Here is a 22,977-nt window from a genome sequence, read left to right as displayed (position 1 = left end):
TTACATAGATCTTCCCATTTAGTGGTGTTTTCACTGTCCCCATCCCTGGTGTTTTCTCCCTGCATCCGCATTGTAACTTCCATGGGAGCGACGACTGTCTTCTTCAACCTTTGTTCTCCTCTTAGGTATATTGTAGGATGTCTTGCAATGTAAATATAAATATACCACACATAACAACTCTGGTGGGTTATGTAGGCATTTTGAAGTCATTTGTTACCTCCATTAAATGATGGTTTGTATGGGATTTGAATAAATAACTGGTTTTCTATTAGACATTTATAACACTTCAGCATCAAAATACCATTAACTATATGAACCTTAGTACAAATAGATAGTAGTATATATTTTTGTAAATTAATAATTATATATATTTAGTTAAATTCTTTACTTTTGCTTATATTAGTTGTGACTTAAATCTATTTTATTTACAATAACTATGGTGATTTTTTTAGAATAGTAAAGTGTTTTATGTGATATAATTGAATATTACCTTTAAAATTCAATGTTTAGAAAATTAGCATTGCTTAATAAATATTAAGCCAAACAATGGTAATAATAATTCCATTTTATGAGTTACCAAACACTTGTCAATAATTTCTGCTTAGGTTCTAATATTATCAAACAATCTCCTAAAGAAGCTTCCTCATGGTCTTGGAAATCTTAGGAAGTTGAGAGAGCTGGATCTAGAGGAAAACAAATTGGAATCCTTACCAAATGAAATTGCTTATCTTAAGGATTTACAGGTAAAACATTATCCTGATGACTTTATAGTTATATATTTAAAATTTTGGGGGTGCATTCCAAATTGCACATTTTTCTTAAAAATTTGATCTAATTCTTGGACTGAATTTTCCTGTTAGAGCATTAGGACTGAGTTTTATGTTCATTTAACCTCTTTGCTTTTGTCTTCCTAACAAATGATATTTTTTGAAAGAAAAACTTACTGATTCTTGTCCTATCCATTCTAATTTTCCTGTTTATCCATTCAATACCCCTGTTATTGGTTTAATAGATGCATCATTTTAAATTTACATCAGTTATTGGAAATATATATGTAACCATCTTTGATTATGTTGATCTTTTAGAAATTAGTCTTGACAAACAACCAGCTGACCACTCTTCCCAGAGGCATTGGCCACCTTACCAATCTCACACATCTGGGCCTCGGAGAAAACCTGCTCACTCATCTTCCTGAGGAGATTGGTATGAAGTCTTCGGATGCTTTACTCTGTTAATAATTTGTTCGTCTGTGTTCCGGTAGCATTTCAGATAATTACGACAAATCTGTTTTTGTTTTTTTTTTTTTAAATCCTCACCCGAGGATATGTTTTATTGATTTTAGAGACAGAGGAAGGGGAAGGGAGGGAAGAGTGAGGAGAGAGAGAAATATCGAGAGTGAGAGAGAAACATCAATTGGGTGTCTCCATTATACGCCCTGATCCAGGATTGAACCCACAACCTTTTTGTGTATGGGACAACATTCCACCCAGCCAGGGCTCTACTGTTTGTTTTTTAACCAAGTTATATTACTATTATTATTATTATTATATATATATATTTTTATTGTTGTTCAAGTACAGTTTTCTGCCTTTTCCCCCCACCAGGGTTCTACTCTTTTTGTCAACTGAGGTTCCAGCAGTCTCAAGGTTTCTCTGCTGTGCTATTCTATTCTATTCTATTCTATTCTATTCTATTCTATTAAGCACCAGTGGTTGGAGGGTGGTTTGGTTGGTTTTGGTTAGGTGTCTTCATAGGGTTAAATTTTGTATTTGAGAATATTTTTGCATATTTATATTTCAATAGGTATAACCTTAGTTTCAAAGAGCTATTTTATATTTTTGCCAAATTTAAAAATTACACAGGTTTGCTTTAAGTTAGTAATGTCTTATATGAAAAGAACATTTTTATGAGATTTTAGGATTAATAATAATATTTGATGAATGTTAATATTTGAGAATACTTTGGAATTTTCTAAGTGTTTTCATATCTATCCATATAATCAACTTAACCACCTTGAATTTGAGGTAGTGCAAGTTGTAATTCCATTTTATAAAGAGTTAATTGATTAAGGTCACATATTAGTTTTTAAATTAGTAATTTTATTAACTATAAATTATAAATTAACTCTAAATTAGTAATAGCCATGCTGTTCCATAGGCACTATAAATTGTTGATTAAGAATGATTTTGAAGTAAAACAGACATTTCAAAGTCTGGTTCTGTGCTTTGAATAAGGTAGGAAGACCCTCGGTTTCAAGTTTCCTGTTTGTAAAATAAGGATGATGATAGTAACTTCTCATAGGGTTGCTATGAATATTAAAAGAATATTAAATGTAAACAAATCCACTATATAACTCTTCTACATACCACTATAAAATAACACAAAGTTTGAAGTTTAAAAATTGACAACACATGAGGTAACTTTCCACTTTTATTTCTAGTATATTTATTCAGCTGGCTTCATGCAGTTGCTGGAGACATTTGCCTAGAAAGTATGAGTATCTTAAGACAGTCTAGGAAAAATTTTTAAAAGATTATATAAATTGATTTTTGGCTTACTGCCAAGTGTGTGGTAACTATCTTAGTGAAAGATTTATACCAAGTAACAAAAATCATTCCACATGAGAAATGTATTAATAAGAGAGATTGTCACATTGTCTACAACAAAAAATGATTATAGGTACTGACTGTGTAACAGACTTGCCTCTGGAGTTTCCAAAATACCTCTCCAAGCTTGAACACCAGTCATAGGAAGAGATTCTGATGTAATTGGTATGGAGTGTGACCTGGCTATTAGGGTTTTCAAAATCTTCCCACTTGATTTGAACATGCAGCAAAGTTTGAGATCCACAGTTGTAGAGAGTTTTAAAATTAGGAGAAGAAAGTAAGAGGAAATGGATATTTCAGTGTATATAATGTGCAGAATAGCATCATGCCTTTGAAAATTTTTAGTAGTAACTAATTAAAAAATAATAATTGATTTGGTTTTTTTAAACAGGTACACTGGAGAACCTAGAAGAACTGTATTTGAATGACAACCCCAACCTGCATAGCCTTCCCTTTGAGCTGGCTCTTTGCAGCAAGCTTTCAATCATGAGTATTGAGAACTGTCCACTCAGCCACCTTCCACCTCAGATTGTTGCTGGGGGTCCTTCTTTCATCATTCAGTTCCTAAAGATGCAGGGTCCATATCGTGCCATGGTCTGATACAAATCTGCTGGTCCCACACACTGTTCAAAAGTAGACTGCCATTAATTTTCACATCTATATCTGTATCTATGTAGATATTGATATATTTGGCAGATTTCTAAAGACTGCATTATGTGTTTCTGCTAATAGAGGAATCATAGCCATTTAGATTTTTTTTAATTCTGTACAAAAGGCTTATGTAAGTTTTCTTTGCTGAACTTGGATGTTTTTCTGTTGTGTAATATGATACGCCAGTTTGCTTAAAACATTTGTAAACAAATTATGAATTTATTAAATTTAAGGGGCAGAGGTAGCATAGTTATACTTTCTCTTAGCAAATATAATGGGCAGACAATTTTGTTGCAACTTTTCATAGGCATTTTCCCCTTACCAATTGTCAGACCTTTATAGTGTTATAGGCCCTGAAGGTAGAATTTTTCTTTAACTTATTTTGAAATTTGAGATTTAAATTTTATATATTGTTTACAGTCAGAGTAAATCACTGGATTTTTGTTGTTGTTGTTTTGATTTGCTCTGTTTTAATCAGTCAGATCTAGAGTTTATATCATCTGCTAAAGAATTTGCATCAGCTGATTCAAATATTAAAAGATATTTGTGTTTTGAAACAACTGGCAAATTGAAGATACAGTCAGAAATTCTAGAACTTCTTTAATTGTGATTCTCAGATCAAATAGTTTGCTATTTGACAGGAGTCTTTGGGGTGGGTGGAGGGAGGGCATCGAGACCTTTTCTAGTACAAATGTCTTTTCTTAAGTTTGGGGGGAAATACAAAGGAAGTTTCATTCTTAAAAGTTACAGGTCCACAAAATATAACAATAATTTGGCAAAAAATACACATAAACACACATTCTATATATGTATATACAATGCTATATAGATATGTATTTATTATATCATAAACTACATTAGGTAACTTTAAGGATTTCTCCCTAGTCTTGTACAATGAAAATGAATGTTTTTCTTTGAACACTGCAATATATGTATGTTCCAAGGTTATTTAACAGTATACTATGGTTTTATATCTTGACTTGCCTTGTACATCTTTTCAGCTCTGGAATATCTGCGTCTAAGCACAATATCTTCACACTGTGCTGTATTGCTGCTGAACTAAATGCACTTTTCCCCACATGTGGGGCACTGGCTTCAAACAATTCAGTTCAGTACCATTGATTTTAATTTCATCTTTCCTTTCCTGGTAGTTGCTAATACACTTATGGAAAAGAGGCACATTGCATAGAAGCCATTGGTAGTCCAGTGGAAGTTCTGTAAGATGTGCACGTGCTCTTTGGTGTGTTTTCTTTTGCTTCACTGTTTTAAGGCTGGCAGTGTTGTCTACGTGTGCCCCTCATTCAGTACTCTGACTTTTGGTAGGGTCAGTCTCAGTCGATTGGAGTTTTGAAGAGACTCACAGAGCAAGTGCTTTCTAGATACCATCCTAAAAGCACTTTCCATATAATGAATAGCTATTATGTGTAATTACATGTTGCTGCTTGGATTTCTTTTTTTACTTCCTTTTAGATGGGCATTGTGTCTTAAATAAAACCATTTTTGAATTAAGGCCATGATATAAAGATAGAAATTTTGAGTGTTGTTTTGCTTTTCCTGGTGCTCAAAATCAGGACTAAGTTTGAGTTGGAAACTGAACTTGTAATTGGCAAATTGTTAAGGAGCAACTAAGGAATTGAAGGCAGGTGAAGATATAAAACCCTAGAATGCTTATATGTGCTGTAAAACTATTGTAGATATCACTGGATTTTACCAAGTAATATCCTTTCTTCTTTTTTTCCATCTACTGTGGCTTTTCTGTTAAAATTTTGTTTATAAAAGGAATTTGTTTATTACAGCTCTACCTGGAGCTTGTGTGTATGTGTGGTTTTTGAAAATCCCATATCCAAGTGTGCTCATGAATTGAGATGATGGAACTTGAATTTTAAAGGGAGTAACCTAATGTCTTTTTTTTAATATGGTATTGTTTCTTAAAAATGAAAATACAGTTTTTTAAACATTTTGGTTCCCCTACTTTCACTTATATTGGTCTGTAACAGATGCAAAATGATCAAAATCTTACATGTAGAAGTGATGTTACAGGCAAATCATATATAGCTGAGGAGTTATAACACTTTTTTTACAAAGCATAAAACATGTGTCCTGGGTATGACTACCACCATGTAAGAGCCCGTGAATTTTTTTACTACTTCTAACAAGAAACCAAAGTGGACTCTAATTGGTACACCCTTGTGAAATCAAGATATTTACTATTGAAGTTAGCATATAAGGGATATTGTTGACTACATGTGGGCTAATACTTGTCCTGAATTGTAGTAGGACTACTCAATGTGTCCAGAATTTTTCTTTTTAAAGAAAAATTGTCTTTTAAAGAAATTAGGTTAGTTTCTCCATGAGGTGCAGTAACTTTTAAAAAAATGTCATAGAATGTGACATTGCTCTAAACTTGGCCTTTTGTTAATCTACAAGGTGGGGCAAAAGTAGGTTTACAGTTGTGCATATGGAAAATATACAATAATTAATAAATATTAATACAAGAATAAACTTTTATGTACTCACAACTGTAAACCTACTTTTGCCCCACCCTGGGGAGTAGGAAAACAGCAATAATTATGTCAAACAGTCCTCCTGAGGTGGTTTACTACTATTTAAATCCCAAATGATTATTTCATACAGAAAGAAGGGGAAGATCCTAAGTAACTTATGGACTGGATGGATACAAATGAAAGTGGTAAAAAATAGAAACTTTTGGAGGAGAAAATACACATAAAACATTTCTTTGTACTTATATTAAAAGATGGGTGATGCAATTGGAATAAGTTCACAATGTAATTGCATATTTCTAATTTATCTTGTAAAGTCTGAATCATTTAAAATGGATAAATTTATACATCCCAATTTATCTAGTCTTTCTCCAATACCTTTGTTATAACTTTTACTTTTCATCTCAGTTATTGCTAAGCCATGTGTATCGAATCCACATTTCAGCTTGCAGGATTTGTAATTGTTTATCAATAAGAATGGGTTGTGGTTAAAGCATATAAAATGGGACCCTTTGAAATGGAAAGGGATATAACTGATAAAGGGGTATAATTGATAGTTATATTGGGCCAACAACCATACATCAGAACTGTCCCTGGAAAACCAGGAAATATGATTACTCTTGCATGATTACGCTTAGTAAAAGCAAATGGCACAATCCAAAAATAGAAGAACTTGTAAAGAAAGACTTCCTTCTTCCTATACTAGAGGATAAGGTAGTATACCAAATGTCTTCGCTAAAACGTTTTTCTTGCTTTATTCTTTTGGTTAGTTTAGCTCTCAAGAGCCAATTTGGGCCATTGGAAAATGTGACAATATTTGGATGATTATCAGATCTCTGAGAATTTGAATCTGTAGAGTTCCGACATTGATTTGGTATCTAAGGGAATATCTTGAATGTTATTAGATTAATAAAGTATTACGAGAGTATTTTATAAAATAGTTATCAATACTTTGTTATTGAACAGAATGCCTTCTAAAGCTGATAACACTAAGGAAACATTTATGGGTTTATTTTAAACTTTGAAATATAAATTAAAATACAAATAAGTGTTTTGGGGGGTGATTTTTAACTTTTAAAATTGAAGTTGGTCATTATTATCCTTAAAAGAACTTTCTCTTTACACACTTGCTAATTATCCTGCTGACATTATACATTCTAAATATAAACTTTTTAATGTAAATACTTGTTAGTGTCAGGACTTCAACTGGGAAGTAGTTTACCGTGTCTCGGATTGGGGAGTTTTAAGTTTGGTAGGAGGAGTGGTGTCCACTATGGAGAGTAGTACAGACGAGGCAGCATGTACAGGTTTTGCGGGTTGTGCAGAGTACCCCACCGCCGCATGTTAGGGGGCATCCTGGGCATACAAATCACGTCATGGATGTGTATATTTCTTGTGAAAGTCCTCAGCAGATGGCAATAAAGTGCCTTGTTCTAACAGAAATCAGTGTATCTTGTCAAATTTCTGAGAGACGGAAGAGTCTTAAGGAAGGGCCATTTCCTCCCTCAATTGCACAGTGGTGCTAGTGGGCTAATAATAGGGAAGTTTGATCTTCATGCAGATTATAAGAGCTCCAGCCTAACAATCCTAATAATAAATGAATAATATTTAAATGACATTATATGCATTTTATATGACACAGGTACTATGAAAAGTTGTCTTACTTAACCTAATTAGAGTCTTAGGTACTCTATCAGTGGCCATTATTTATATTTCGTTATGTTATATAATGTACTTTTTATCACTACTGGTACTTTTTATGTGGAGAATTTAACCTTCCACTGGCCTGATCAGGCTTCTATACAAATAACATTCACAATGGTTGTTAATACCATTTTCTTTTCATGATTTTGTAAAAATTATCCTTTAGTAAGTCTGTTCATCTAGCTAGCACTTAAAACCTGGTGTCAGCCACCAAAGGGACTGTGTCTGGCTCATATCGCTTAATATTTGTTTGTAGTAGAGTAGTATACTAATGTGTAAATTTTCCTCATTTAGTGGCTTTCTTACCTCAGAAATCATCAGTTCAGAATGTTGTAAAGGCTAAATAAGAATGTAACAGTATTTCATATGATGAAGAGTATCCTTTGATTATATTTTGATTTACATGCTAGAACTTGTTTTTAATTAGCTCTATGGTAATTTGCACAGTACGCGGTTCACAAGGCACAGATTGAACTCTATAAAAACGATAATATCTAAAAACAACATGTAACAGTTTTGACTTTTCTCCTAGTGAAGATCAAACTTCTGCTGATGTTTAAGAGGTTTTGTGCTGCGGTACGTACTTAGCCATTTTGAGTTACGTGATTCAAGGCTAAAAGGTATAAACAGCCTTCGGAAAATGTGCTTTTAACTTGAATTGTTAGTTATTTTGGCTATATAAAAATTATCTTTCTTTTTTAGTCATTCTATTGTAAGGTATTCAATATAAATAATGTATTTGTAAATGAGTGCCGTTGAGACTTTTAAAGAATTTTCCAATGCTGGAAGTAACTGAAGTCGCACATGAAATCTTTGCCACGTCGTTGAACCATAAAAATGTGGAACTAAGAGCGATGACTTCACGATCAGTTAATCTGGAAAACATTAAACCAACAAAGGCCATGCGTAAGGTGTAGAAAAATAGTGCACAGAAGATGAGACGAAATACATAGTAGTGACCTTCAATATAGTTACTTATATTTTTTATATTTTCTGTTTATAAAGTCCAGAACTAGGGCAGGGGGGTGGTTTAAACTATTAGAATACATAATGAGTATATTCTAAAGTGAAGGCTGACCTGTAATGGAGACATTAAATTATCAGAGCCCATTCTCTTAGCCTTCATGAAGAAAATGCTTTTTGTGTTGTAACTTTCATAGCATCCTCTCTGCTGTTTTAGATGTTGTGGTAACAAAAGGTGGAAATTAAGTACAGGATTCCAAGGAAAAAGTTGTGATACTAATAACAGTATTTGTGTTTTTAAATGTTTCATGAGAACAAAAGCTATAAAAGAGAACTCATCCATCCAGTGGGAACTATTTAATTTTGGCTGCAGAAAACGTATCAGGGAAGGTAACAGATACGAGTCCTGTGCACACCTTGATTAATTTTCATCTTTTAACATTCTTTGATGTGTGTTTTTAAAAAATCAGTGGCAACCTTGAGAAGAATGTGTTGAAGGAAATCAAAACTAGAGATCAAGCGGCAGCCGGGTGGGAGCCTGTTGGAGCAATCCAGGTGAGAGAGAACAATGGCTGTGATTGGGGTTTTATCAGTGGGGATGGAAGGAAATGCACATTCAGAGGAGCCTTTGGAAGAGGTATTAGTAAGACCTTGTGGCTGATTGGAAAAGATGAGTTACAGAATCAAAGGTTACTCCCAAAATTATGGTTTAAGCCTCTGGTGTATTTGCTGAACTATGGAAATTTACAGCAGGACCCGGTTCTTTGAGGTTGGGTGTCGGGAGAGGGTGTGTTCTAGTGACTGCAGGACATCAGTTGGAGATGTCAAGCAAGCGACTGGGAAACACGATCCAGCATATAGATTATAACTGAAGCAAGAATTTTCTACGGACAGCAGGTGGAATGGGAAAGGGATGGAATCTTGTAGGGTGGAATCCTGATCAACATTTAACTTGTGGAGGTCGGGAAGAGCCTGCAGAGACTGAGAAGTAGCTACAATACAACTGGAAGGGAAACAAGAAATATCCTTGATAAATAGACTAGCCAAGTTCATTGAGTTCAGTTTTTCTAACCTCAGGATATTCTGCTTCAATACCATTTTCCACACCTATTTCACCTATTTGTCTAGGATCTGCCCTATAAAAAATGGTTGCCACTAACTAGCCACATGTGGCTTTTTAAAATTCAGATTAAAGTTACATAAAAATTTCTCAGTTACACTGATCACATCAAGTTCTCAGTAACCATATGTGGCTGGTGACTATTACATTGGTGTAGATACAAAACATCTGTCATCAAAAAAGCATGTTGGGCGGTGTTCCTAGTTTATAGCTACTCTTTCTTTATAATTAGTCTTCAGCCCCGAAACTGAGATCGAGGTTACACCAAGCGTTTGTTCCCGTTGGGCCTGCGTGCAATTTAATTTCCCCAAAGACCTGGGTGGAAGGTGCCAGATGAGGATTGTTAGGGGCAGCTCTTCATGGTCTTTCCAATAATTCTTACATGATTAATTATATTCTTTCCTACATTTGAGTTCCTTAAATCTTATCTCTAGAAATGTCACCTAAAGATAGAACCGAGTTTTCTTCATTTAAAAAAATTCTGTTTGCCCTTTTCCATAGTCTAATTATTCAACTGATTTATGGTGGTCTTTCACCTTTTTGGTATTTAACTCTGTAGTTAACCTTATAGGACAGATTTGATATAACTGGCTCAGTCCCCTACGCATTTGATTTTAACCCATCCTTGAACAACACTGGCTGAGCTGGTCTGCTGAAGAACTGGGTTTTCATGGTCTCAGCCCTGTTAGCAAAAATCAGGCCTAGGAAGAAAATGTCTATATTTGGGAGGGGTACAAAAATTCCGACTTGAGAAGAACACCATTATAAAATATTTAGATTAAATTTAAGTGATTACATGTTGAATGACTTGTTAAGCTATCAGCTGATACTGTTTTTTTTACCGAAATTTAAAAAAATTGGTTAATAATTTCTCCTTCAAATTATAAGAACATCATCTAATGGGAGAGTTAGTATATATTATAAATACTACCTTCAAGTTAGGCAGTGTGAATGTCCAAATCTTCATAAAGATACCATCTTGTCGAATACGAGGTCAATCCAGACAGTATCCAGCCGTGTACTATGAAAAAGAGACATTTATTGAAGATACAAGAAACGCTGTGCACAGGACAGTGACACCCCAGTCCCCTCCAAAGTAGGCGTTCTGGGGCCTCTCACAGTCCTCATGATCGCCATCAGCTGCCCTGCCGTGTTTTCCTGAATCTCACTGACCCTCTGAAATCTCTTCCCTTTCAAAGGTGATTTTAATTTTGGGAAAAGCCAGAAGTCACAGGACACCAAATCTGGGCTGTAGTGGGGCTGAGTCACCTGGGTGATTTGACGTTTCACCAAAAAATTCTGCACCAGATGCGATGCATGAGTGAGCACAGTTGAGATGAAGCTGCCAATCACCAGTTGCCCATAGCTGTGACCTTCTGAATTATCCAAATAGTTTCTGCAGAGGAATGTTCAAGCTTAATGCAAAATTTGATGCAGATTTGTTGCTCTACTTGCTCAGTCATCTTGAATGCCATGCTCACTCAATGGCGTCTACCGCCTCCACTGACAAGTGCAGTGAAGTTGTTATTGTTCACGCACGTGCATTCCAGTCCACTCTCCTTGGCTGCCAGGTTCATCAAGGTTGTACAAACCATTTTCCTTATATTAACAATGGCTGGACTTTTTCCAGACAGGCCACATATATGGTTACTTTAAATTTTCCTGTTGAGATGAGAGAGAAGAATCTGAATGCTTGGATTTTTTTTTAGTTTTTATCAGTAACTTTGAAAACTAGTTAGAAAACCTAATTTTAATGTTATTTATATCTTAGAGAGTTCGAATGCACAGTGTTTAAGCATCTAAGTGTGCAAATTTGGTATGACTGAAGTAGCATTCAGAATGCTTGGAATTAGCCTTTTAGTTTCCAAAGTGTAGAGATAGATGTTTATGTGAATACATACTTACGAATGTATGAGTATGGGAGAAAGAAAGTCAAACTATAATGCTGAAAACAAATGACGTGAATTTTGTGTTTTAAGTCAGGCAGTGATTGGTTTGTAAAGAAGTTCCTGTCTTTGTTGATTTTGGATCAACAAAAATTCATTGTATTTTCTGAATTTTATTATTTGTTACCAATAATACGCTTTTTAACTAGCACTATTTCTTAGTGCAAAATAATGTTTATCATATATCTTGACTTTTATATAGCCAAACACACACTATAATGTTTATCATGTATCTTAAACATATATAGTCAAACACCGTAGATAATTTTTTGCCATTGAGGAGGTCGCAGTCCAACAGTCCAATGAATTGCACACCTATTTGAGTAATCTACTTCTAAAAAATTAAGAATAGCTGATTTCGTTCAGAGTTCAACTTTTCTATCCTCCAAAGCACCTCCTGTTAACTGCTTAATAATGGCCATCCTGAGGCAATTGAGAATATTCGTTGCCTTTTAAAAAAAGTACTGACAGACTTTGGTTTATGGAGAATAAAATATTAACATGAAGAGTAATGGATGAGCCTGGGTTTCGAATGATTACCAGTTTATTTAAAAATGTTGGTGACTTTTTTCTGTGAACATCAGCTTAAATGCAAATCATCGGCACATTCTGGCCTTTGATAGCAACTTCCAAACAACATCAAGAATTATGAGTAACTCCTACTTGGGTTGCAGATGAAAACTAAAAGCAAAATGTTTCTACTTTTCTGCTTGTACATCATAATAACTAATCCTGTTACTTTTCCCAGGGCATAAGTAGTCACTGCATTAATTAGGTGTCATTGTAGATACCTGAGTAATAAGGTTTACTTCTCTCACCTGTACACGCTCTTCTTAGAGATTACATTTCTCCAGCTTTTCAAACACATTGGAATACCATGTCGTAAATAACAGCTTTTAAAAAATTACACCATTCTAAAATACACAAATAATTCTTCCAAGTTCTAAGTTCAAGAGTTTGTTTATACCCAAGATCTTTGGCAGTTATTTAATAACTTTTATATACTATTATTTGTTCAGGAGTAAATTGGAAAACACTGAAAATTTCGGTCCCTGGAATTGGCGTGGGCTATGCATTTTTTTGAGGATTGTTAAGGACTCGGGCTACTTTGGTACCTTTAAAGACTTGACACCCTTGGTAATCATTTTTCCCACTTACTGGTTTTGGTTCTATTTAGGTTTTTTGTTTTGTTTTTAAGGATCAGTTGTATATTATTTTAAGTAACTAAGCTAATTTCAGTTTTCCTTGCTGTCTCGTCCGTTTTTATGTAAATCTGACTTCATTGTCTCTTTTCAAGATGCGGAGATATCCAGGGTAATTGAATGGGATGCAGTACCGCGTCAACAGTGAACTAGAGCCTAGGTCTTCTGACTCCTTAGTCAGTGTTCTTGCTTCTGCACTGTCTGGCCTCCCCATCCAAACCACATCATTTCTACTGCTCTGACGGACATGTGTGAACCAGGTAGAAGCCTCGTAAGTGGAGCCTTCATTAAAACAGGTTAACCAGGTGAAAGCCAGATCAAACAACTTTTCCTCCACTAAGAATCTATAACTTGGAAAAACCATATATTGTAACAAGCACAAATCTGAAAATTTAGATTGAATTCTACACTTCTTTCCTTCTGATCCTCTTAAAACAAATGCCAGATACAAGCCACAAACTAAGTGCTAGACTTAAGGCTATTAAGTCTATAAGGTATAATTTATATACGTACCTGTTGCGATTTTTGTGTATTTTTTCATGTTGATTACAAGTGAATTATTTAATAGAATTTTTGTTTTGGACAAAGTCAAGGATTGGTGACTTTAGAGTTAGGAGTTCAAAGAAAGCATATGGACTACTTGTCAGAGATTTGAGGTCACAAGGCAAATGCTGCCCCCCAAATTGGAAAGAGAGGCAGTTACAGAGAGTCACAGCCACCAGAGCAGAAACCCATGAGCACAGCCCTTCATGTAACCAGTGCCAGGAAAGCCTAAACCATAATGGACGAATTCCTGGTGGCTCAGTTGGAACCAGCCTTTGAGTTAAAAACTGGTGGCACAGACTGCAGGGGTCCCCCACGCTTTTTGAGTTTTTACCTCCAGGAGCTCTAGCAGTTTCTCACAGTGAAGACTGTCGAACAATCTTTATTCTTCCAGCATGGAGAGAAGAAAAAGCAGCTATTTTGAAATACACGGAGACCATTTTTGTTCTTAACAAGTCCCGTCCTCACGAGAAGCGCCTCACCTGCTGGGGTTTTATTGAAGCCTAACTGACTTGGGGGAAGAGCAATACCCAAACTGCAGGCCCCTCTAGCATTCCATGTGAGCGGATGGAAATATCCAACACCAGTCTTCCTGTCCCACTGAAGAGGGGAAAACTAGGAAGTATTTATTTTTCGGTCACAGCCCAGGAGCCCAAGCTCACTAGAAGACACACCCACTCACAGGGCAATGGAACACATCTGTCTGATGACCACATCACCGAAGTGCTATTTATGTCAGTTACTTTTACCCAATGCCTCACCATTAGCTTTCAACAAAAAGTTACAGGACACATTAAAGAGCCGGGGTGGGGGGGCGGGTTGGGGGGTGTATGCAGAACTTAGCTTGAAGAGACAGAGCACCATCAGGACCAGACTAGATATTGCAGGGATGCTAGAATTCCCAGACCAGGAAGTTAAAATAACAATATGCTGAAGGCTCTAAACAAAAGAACATGCAAAAATATAGAGGTGAGAGCGCAGAGATGGAAATTCTAAGAAACAAAAGTGACAGAAATGAATAATGCCTTTGATGAGCTCATTAGTAGGTGACATGGTTGAGGAAGGAATCAGTGAGCTTGAAGATACGTACATTTCCCAAATGAAAAAGAAAAAAAGACCAGGGGAGTGGCGGGGAGACAATACCCAAGAACTATGGGATAATTACAAAAGGTTTATGTGTAATAGGAATACCACAAGGAGGAGAGAGTTCTTACAATATTTGAAAACAAGTATTAGAGCAATAATGACTCAGAATTTCCTAAATTCAATGCCAGACACCTAACTACAGATCCAGGGAGCTCAGAGAACACCAAGCATGATAAAGATCCTTAAATCTATACCTAGGCCTAGCATATCCAAATGGCAGAAAAGAAAGATATATTAAAAAGATTTTTAAAATCTTGAAGGAAGCAAGAAGGAAAAACCTACCCTATGGAGAAGTGAGGAGAACAATTATGTCAGACTTGTTTTTGAGATCATGCAAAAAGAGTGAAGTATTTTGTGTTGAGAGAGAGAAATCTGAAAGTTCTATACCCTATGAAATTCTCATTTAGAAAGAGAAATACCTTCTCATGTGAATGAAAATGTAGGGAATTTGTCACCAGTGGACCTGACCTGCCTTCTAATAATTGCTAAAAGAAGTTCTAAAGAGAGGAGAATTATATTGGTCAGAATCTTAATCCACGGTACATAAAGAAAGGAAGAGCATTACATGAAAGTAAAATAAGAGCATTTTTCTTAACTGATCTAACAAATTCTTCAAAATGGTAATAATGTAGTCAGTGATTACAGATTATGTATAAGTGAAGTAAATGACAGCAGTGTTATAGGGGATGGAGAGGAATCGCAAACACTATTGTGAAGTGCTTGCTCTACCCATGAAGTGATGTAGCGGTTATTTGAGAACGGACTGGGATTAGTTGTAAATGTATATTGCAAACTCTAGGGCAACCACTAACAAAAGTTAAAGCATATACTTAATATGCTAAGAGAGGAGAGAAAATGGAGTCATATACTCAATTCAAAACTGGCAAGAAAAGTAGGGAAGACAAAAAAGCCAAATTTATATAGAGAAGCTAGGTATTAATCCAACTATATTAATGATCACTTTAGGTATCAATGTTTTAAATACACCAATTAAGAGATTGGCACAGTAGGTAAACAAGGCCTAGAAGAAACATTAAATATAAAAACATACAGATTAAAAACAAGGATGGAGAAAGATGTACCACGCTAACACTAATGAAAGTTGGAGTAGCTGTATTAATTGAAGATAAAGCAAACTTCAGAGCAAGGAAAACTATTGGAGATAAAGGAGCATCGCAACATTTTTAAAGAGGTCATATCTCTAAAAAGACATAATTCTTAATGTGTAGGTGCCTAACAGAGCACCAAGATACGTGAGGCGCAAACTGACGGAACTGACTACAGGGAAATCCATCCACTATTATAATCGGAAATTTCCATTCCCCTCTACCTGCAATGGACAGATCCAGCAGTCAGAAAATCAGTAAGCGTAGTTGAACTCAACGCCATCAGTCAGCCGGATCTAACTGACATCTATAGACTACTTCATCCAACAGGATACATCCTCTCTTCCCAGGCTCACACAGAACAATCACCAAAACCACATCCTGGGTCATAAAACACGCCTACACAAATTTAAAAGAATAAAAATCTGGGGGTGGGAGACAGGTGGAGGTGGAGAGGGCATGGGGGGATAAATGGTAATGGGGAAAAAAAAAGAATAGAAATCATACAAATATGTTCTCAGACCATAATGGAATTGAACTAGAAATCTGCTACTGTTTACTATTTAAGTAGTTACTTTTTGAATTCTTTCCAGTTGTTTTAGGTGTAATTAGTGAGAGAAGCTGTGACAGGTTTCTCCTTGTTTGATGCTGAGAATGGGTATGCTTTTAAAAATGTATCTTTTATTTCTTCCTGATTGGCTACAGGAATGCTTTAGTGCCTGATCCTGGAGTGCCATCATCACTGGAAATATTTGGTGTTCTTTAAAAACCTCAATTATTTTATTTAAAACTTTGAGTATACATAAGGTCAGTGGAAAAAGACCCCTCTCAGAGACTTACTTCCCAGGCAGTAGGAAGTCTTGGTGATTATTCACAACAGTGTCTAGCACTCAGTCTGGTTCACTGTAGATGATCAATAAATAATTTTTGTGAAATTACAGCTCTAACATTCATCTTGGTCAAGCATTCTGTTTGCACAGAGGAGAAACTTCAATAGACTGAAGTGAGAAGGGGAAGCAGTTCTGTGGGTTCTGGAATCTCAGAATAAAAGAGGTCTCTCTCAGCTCTATAGCAATGAAGTCTGGAATTTGGAGTGCTGGGGAAACCAAGGCAGCTTCTTTCTCATAGGCATTTTGGAGGGCCCCGTGGTTCCTCACATCTATCGCTCGCTGTGCATTTGCTCAATACTTTCTTTCCTCCACTGGCAAAGAGATGAAAAGAAATCAGTGAGAGCGTTTAAGCCTCAGCATCAGCCTTGTCCAAAGGCAACTCTGCCCCGGGCTTGAACTGTTTTTCGTTTATGGGAATTAATCCATTTTTTGTTCTATTTTAGCCAGTTTTAGTTGGGCTTTCTTTTGCAAAAAGCAAAGCCTCCAGAAACAGCATCACCCTGTTTGCCGTACTTACTAAAGTGCCATCAGCTTTAAGATCCTGCGACTCTCTTCTCTTGGCTCTTTCTACACCTCCAGTCTGGCCCACGTCTGACTCACGATCAGCACATAGACGGAAATCCTGCTTTAAAAGTACCCAAAGATAATTCCCAGTTTTCAGCCCTCACAAATTTTAGTTCTCAGTGGCCCTGTTGGGAGGGTTCTCCTATAAGTGCCGTTTTCTTGGTTCTCTGAACTTCATTGATTTTGTGCCTCTTGTTTGGTAGCTGATAATGTAAGTAACTGCATGTGTATCCTTATGAACAGATCAAAAACCTTTGACTTCCGCCCCTCCCCTTCTTTGCTGTTCACAAACAAATAAATGCCTATTAAAGCCATATTTTCCCACTTTTATTTTGTTTTACATTAGCATGAGAAATCTTATTTCTCATGCTAATTTATTAGCTGTCAAACTTTGATAGAGCAATTTTAGAATCTATTTGCATGTCTGAGGAAAATTCAAATTAATAAAGGAGAAAGTGTTGCCAAATAAACAAATATTCCTAGTACATAATGAGTACCTATTAAATACCAAACACTGTGTTATGTATTTTCCATGTATTTGCTCACTTAATCTTCATTTAAGAGTGTGCATGAGGTGGGGACAAGTGTTTTTCCCATGTCCATATGAGGAAATGGAAGTCCGGAAATTGAGTTCATAGTTTTTAAGGGTCAGAAGGAGCACCAGAACCCAGGTTTATCTATTTTACTCCAAAGCCCAGACCCCTAATGACTTCACTCTAATGCCTCCTGGCAGGAGACCCTTTAGGAAAGAAGAGCATGTACTTTTGTCATTAACCAAGGACAATGGGGGAAAAATCACTTCTAGGGAGCAGTGATAACCTGACCACCTCTTAAATACTGTATGTGTGAGAGTGAGTGTGTGTGTGTGTGTGTGTGTGTGTGTGTGTGTGTGTCAGGCACCATGTCTCCTTGGTTTCCTTGAGTAAATGTGAAGGGTGAGTCACCTTACCTAATTAGATGAACGGGATGTTAGTTTAAGAGTTATTAGTTAATGTGGGTGACAGTGATCTCCTTTGTACCCATGGGCCAGTGGATCTGGCTCACCTGTTTTCCTGAGAACAAATAGCCCTCACTCACCACGAGTGTTTCAAGCCATGCTTTTCCTTGTTATGCTTCTGGACACAGCAGGCAAGATACTTCCCCTGGATGTGGGGGGAAGGGACACTTACTTGTGAGGACCAACCTGGAGGACTGCGGAGGTGACAGTGAGGTTTGTGCATGTGCACAGCCCTCAGTAACCACATTTTGGTGGGAACAAACGTGTCCTGCCGGGTTGGGCTGCAGCAAAGAGCCACAGGGCAGCCCAGCCTTTCTTGGCATCCTGAAGGGCGAGAGCATGCTGGCATGGACTGCTGCCATTTGGTCTTGGCCAGAGACGGAAGACACCTGGCTGAGTCTGTCTTCCAGGCTGGGGCAGAATGGGCTGGCACTTTAGAATCTCTTTGATGAAGGGGTGGCAGGACTTCTCGCTTGTTTTTGTGAGTATGGCAGGATTGACCTGGCTGTCAGAGATGAGAAACACGGCTGGTGGTAGATAAAGCAGTTCCTACCACGACGGTCTCAGAGTCCACACTTTTCTTTTGGCTTAACTCCCCCTCCAGTAACAATGTGGTTCCAAGGGCTCCGGCACAGGTACAAGAAAGTGGAGGAATTAAATCAGGGCTCAAAGGAAGCAACAGATTTTTTTCCTCGTGACTGCCTCGTGCCTCGGTGTCAGCAACACAGCAACTTGACAGATGTTGGCTTCCAGCTGCGTGCGCGGCATGGACGGCTGTGTGAACATGGTGTTCCCCACGTGGTCACTGTGTTCCGAGGGGTGAGTGTGTGTTTAAGCCTGTGTGTGTGTGAACTACTGTTTGTGAGGGTTGTATATCACAGCCTGGGAGTCCAAGCTGATGGGGCGTGTCGTTTCTTCTTAGTCTTCAAAGAAAAAAACAACCCCACAAAAATCCCCAAACAAAAGTAAGCTATTAATACCGTCACTAACCCAGTTCCTCACTCATTTTAAAGTCAGGTTGTATTTTGGTGTCATTTTGCCTGACTCTTTAATTGCAGATATAGTTCCAGAACAAACAGATTATTTAGTTTAAGCAGTTTTCACTTATGGGTAAATTGTTTAGCTAACAGTTATAAATACAGTAACTCCCAATACTTATATATTCCTTTTAGGAAAAAAATAGATAGGTACTTAGACATATACAGAGATAGAGAATGAGAATTCCGTACCTGTGTCCCTGAGCTAGTTAGGATTCCTGAACTAAATCCTAGTTTCGGAATGAAGTGCAAACCATCTCAGCCACCTTCTCCCTGGCATCTTCCCTCTTGGGTAACTTAATTGTAAGTATCCATTCATTCACTAAGTCATTCATTCGTCACACAGACGTTTGTCAAGTATCTATGCCGACACACCTTACATTTTGGTATTTATGGAATTACTCAAGTATTTGTTAAAAATACAGGTAAACGTCTTAAGTCCCAGTCCTGGTGAATCTCCAAGGGGTAGGTTCCAGAAGTTTGATCGTTAATAAACCTGGTTTAGGTATGCCCTGGGAATACAAAGGCAGACAGGACAGTCCTTTTCCTCTTACTAGACCACCAAAAGGAACCTGTACAGAAGGAACAGGTGAGCTAGTGCAGTGAGGATTCACCTAAGCTGTGCAGGAAAGAGGAGAGGGGGTGGCTGCTCCCTCCAGTTGCCGGGCGGCCGGCAATCTCGGCTGCACAGCCAGTTGGCGTAGTGCTCACTGTCCAGCAGGCTGGCCATCGGGAACTGCTGTGTCCGATGCTTCCTCCAACGCAGCGGGCATCGTGTATGGAGTAAAAAGAAGAACACGTCTTGTCCTACACTGTTTTGCCCCAGTAGCCATGAATGGGCGGGGAGCACAGGAGTTCAGGGAGGATCTGCCAGCTTGTCACCACTCTCACTCCTGATGACCCTCTTGCTGGTTCCCCTTCGTCACTGTGGCAGAGGGCGGAGATCCTCAGAAAAGGAATTAGAAACCTTGTTGGGCTTACAGTCAGGAAACATGGGGTTCGGGTCTGCCCCTGCTGCTTACTAGCTGGACAATCTCCTAGTCCCTCAGAGCCTTGTCCTCCCCACCTGCAAACGCTGGCAATGACAGCTGCATGCTAGGGTGGTTTTGGGAACAACATAAAATACCTGGTACATAAACTGCTCAGCATCGTGCCTGACAGGGAGTCAGTGCTAATACATAGTATGTGTGTATTTATGTATGTATGTATTCTCACCTGAGGACATTTTTTTTCATTGCTTTTAGAGAGAGAGGAAGGGAGAGGGGGTGGGAGGGGGGCAGGGAGGGAGAGAGAGACATATGAAAGAGAAATATCAATTGGTAGCCTCCCCTATGTGCCCCAACTGGGGATCAAACCCACAACCTAGGTATGTGAACTGACCAGGGAGCGAAACGGTGACCTTTCGGTTTATGGGATGGCTTTCCAATCAGCTGAGCCACACAGGGTGTATTTAGTTTTATTACCAGTAGAAATAATAATGGACCTCTGTCTGTGTGCCCAGACCTGACTCTTTGTCAGGCTGGGAGAGGCAACTCGTGTTTACACGGGCTCTCCCCTGTTTGTTCTGCCTGTCAGATCCCTGGCCTGATAAACATCTCCAGGCCATTTGAACCCTCTCCCTGCCCTCCACTGAGGTATTGCTTAGTGCAGTGAGCCTTCAGCCGTGTGCTTGTGAGCTTCTCCCCAGGAGCTCTGTTGGAATACCAGACTGCTGCCCACTGCGATTCGTCCGGCTTGAATCACGCTTCCCCTGGCGAAACACTGGTGTGTTGAACCTCTCCAGGCAGTGCTGATGTACAGGCCTGGTGGAGAGCTGCTGCCTCGTGCGTGTCGCTGCTCAGTGCTGTCTCACTAGGCTAGCGTAGCCTAGAGCTTCTAGCACAAACAGTCGTGCCCAGTAGCTTTTTAGAGCTCAGAGATTCTGACCCTGTGTGTCAAACTAAGGAGGCAGAGCCTTTGGTAATGAGGGGCGCATGACAAGAGGAACTCTGCCTCTAAGGGGACTCTGTATGCGGCCCTGGACACGGTGCACACCAACATTGTGTATTAGCCTAGACCCTTGAAAAGCCTGTTTCCATTGTAGGAGGAAAGACTCCAAGCCCAGGAATTAACAGACCAATTGGCTGTTTGGGAAGCATTTAAAAAATCTGACAAGAGGTGTCATGCACAGTAGTAGCAGAGATTTCAAGAGAAAAAAGCACTGTGGTCTCTGTTTTCATTTCCCCTTTTGCTTCTGAAGCGAGACAGGAAGGAGAGCAGCGTGGTAGCGACTGGTGCGGAGTGGGGCAGCGGGGCTTCCCGGTACCCGGTCCTACTGAGAGCTACCAACACTATGGTGAACCCCCCGATTGCCACAGCCTTTGGTTTTTGTCTCTCTCAGCATTTATACTTGACGTCTGCAAATACGAGTGTAACCACATCTCCAACGGAGCCTAGTGCAAAGTTTCTGCCCCTGCCAAGAGACTCGGAGCTGAGATCGGAGCAGGAGATGGGAAATGATGGACTCAACAGAGGGAGGGAATTGTGCCTGTTCAGCCTTCTTTAGATTGTTCAGAAGAGAGGTTGAGAGAGACTCCTCATAATAAGAGAGGAGGGGGGAGTCCACCCTCTCCCTTCCCCAGCAAAGACTGGGAGATAAAGACAGGGGTGAAGAACTTTGAAAGTACGTTAGTAGATTTTGTGACTACATCAAGAGCAGCAGCCTCAATAACTATCATCAGCTCCGGTTCAAGGTCTTGAATTACTAGTCCTCAGCCCCCTGCCAGACCTCAGCCTGCATCCTGCTGGGCTGAGGTGTTCTGTTCAATCCTCAGAACTTCCAGCTGAGGTGACTGCAAGAGTTATTTGGTATAGTGGATCCTTAAATAAGAACTTTTCTTTAGGTCTAATCTCTTTTCTGCTGACACTCCCTACCCTCCTGGGCCTTACCCGTAAACTGCCTGCTGCTTACTTGAAAACTGCAAATAGCACAATAGTATTTATGATGGGACATCTAACATACAGAGAAAAACAAGCAATTCACCCCACTCGGTGTTATTCCTATCGGAGAGTACACAGAAAATCTCTCTCCTCTTGGCCAGCACCTCCTCTTACTAAGAGATGGTGTGTGTGCATCTAGACTGGGGGCGTGGTGGGGGGTGGAGTCTAGCTTTCCCGCTGCAACAATGGTTCACAGCTGAGCTTCCAGGCGGGATCCACGCCTGGCTGATCTGCAGGGAGCGTGGGCTTTGCCAGTCCAGGGTGGGTGCCAGTCGTGGGCTCTGATGCCTGCTGAGCCCTTCCTGGTGTGACTTCATTAGACAAAGCCCCGCTCCTGCTGGGGGTAAACATAAAAAAGTGTGTTCTCTCGAAAGATTTCTGTAACATGATGGTGCAATATAAAATCGGGGTCCTACTCTCCTGAGCTCGGGCCCACCCAAACTTGTCTGCGATAGAAGGCGCTTTAGGCAAAGGACTGCAGGGGCGGGGGTAGAAAGCGGGTACCTTCCCCGCGGTGACGGGGAGCGGCCAGCAGGTGTCAGTGCGCCCTCGCTCTGTCGCGGCGCTAGGCCTTCGCCTCCCGGACCCCATCCCCACCGCACAGAGGGGGAGCTGTCCAGACTTCCTACCGCTCCCGTTCCGCAGACAGCTCGGCGGCTGGGACGACACGTGGTCACCTACCCCCAAAGAGTAGCTCTGAACTCTGGCAGAGGCTTCTCCCCGGGAGGCGCTTACCGTTCCTCCCCAAAGGGTCGATCCGAACCTGTGCCTTCCTTCCTCACCAGGACTCCACTCTCCCCGGCCTCCTGGAGCACTTACACTTGAGGGCGGCCGGGCTCGGGGCGGGACTGCTTTAGGGACGACCCGCATCGCTGGCTGCTTTTCCAGTTTCGGGTTGAGGTTCCCAACCCCTTTCCTCCAGGACCCAGCTCGATGGGGACATTCCCGGGTGCCTGCTTATTTCTGCTGAGCCGGCCCGTAGCTGCTCTGCCTATTCCCAGCAGGGGCCGCTCCCCACTCCC

General features: G+C 39.3%; 1 protein-coding gene and 1 long non-coding RNA gene across 6 annotated transcripts in view; one reads left to right on the top strand and one right to left on the bottom strand.

The window, feature by feature from the left end:
• Window positions 1-5,058, top strand: part of SHOC2 (SHOC2 leucine rich repeat scaffold protein) — a 72,479-nt gene extending 67,421 nt beyond the window's left edge. For all 5 annotated transcript variants that reach the window (XM_024555629.3, XM_053922143.1, XM_053922144.2 and 2 more), the window contains 3 exons: window positions 606-743; window positions 1,086-1,203; window positions 2,998-5,058. In XM_024555629.3, the coding sequence (XP_024411397.1) occupies window positions 606-743; window positions 1,086-1,203; window positions 2,998-3,206 (465 nt within the window). In that variant the 3' untranslated portion in view covers window positions 3,207-5,058. The remainder of the gene's footprint in view (window positions 1-605; window positions 744-1,085; window positions 1,204-2,997) is intronic.
• Window positions 5,059-6,077: 1,019 nt separating this feature from the next.
• Window positions 6,078-22,862, bottom strand: LOC123479242 (uncharacterized). The gene is made up of 3 exons (XR_006654794.3): window positions 22,691-22,862; window positions 10,477-10,566; window positions 6,078-8,337 (listed from the first exon to the last, which is right to left on the bottom strand). It is a non-coding gene; the product is annotated as an uncharacterized lncRNA (long non-coding RNA).
• Window positions 22,863-22,977: the final 115 nt, after the last annotated feature.

Source organism: Desmodus rotundus, chromosome 4 (genome assembly GCF_022682495.2).
Source record: "Desmodus rotundus isolate HL8 chromosome 4, HLdesRot8A.1, whole genome shotgun sequence".
Taxonomy (NCBI): domain Eukaryota; kingdom Metazoa; phylum Chordata; class Mammalia; order Chiroptera; family Phyllostomidae; genus Desmodus; species Desmodus rotundus.
This window is presented reverse-complemented; position numbering and strand designations above follow the sequence as displayed.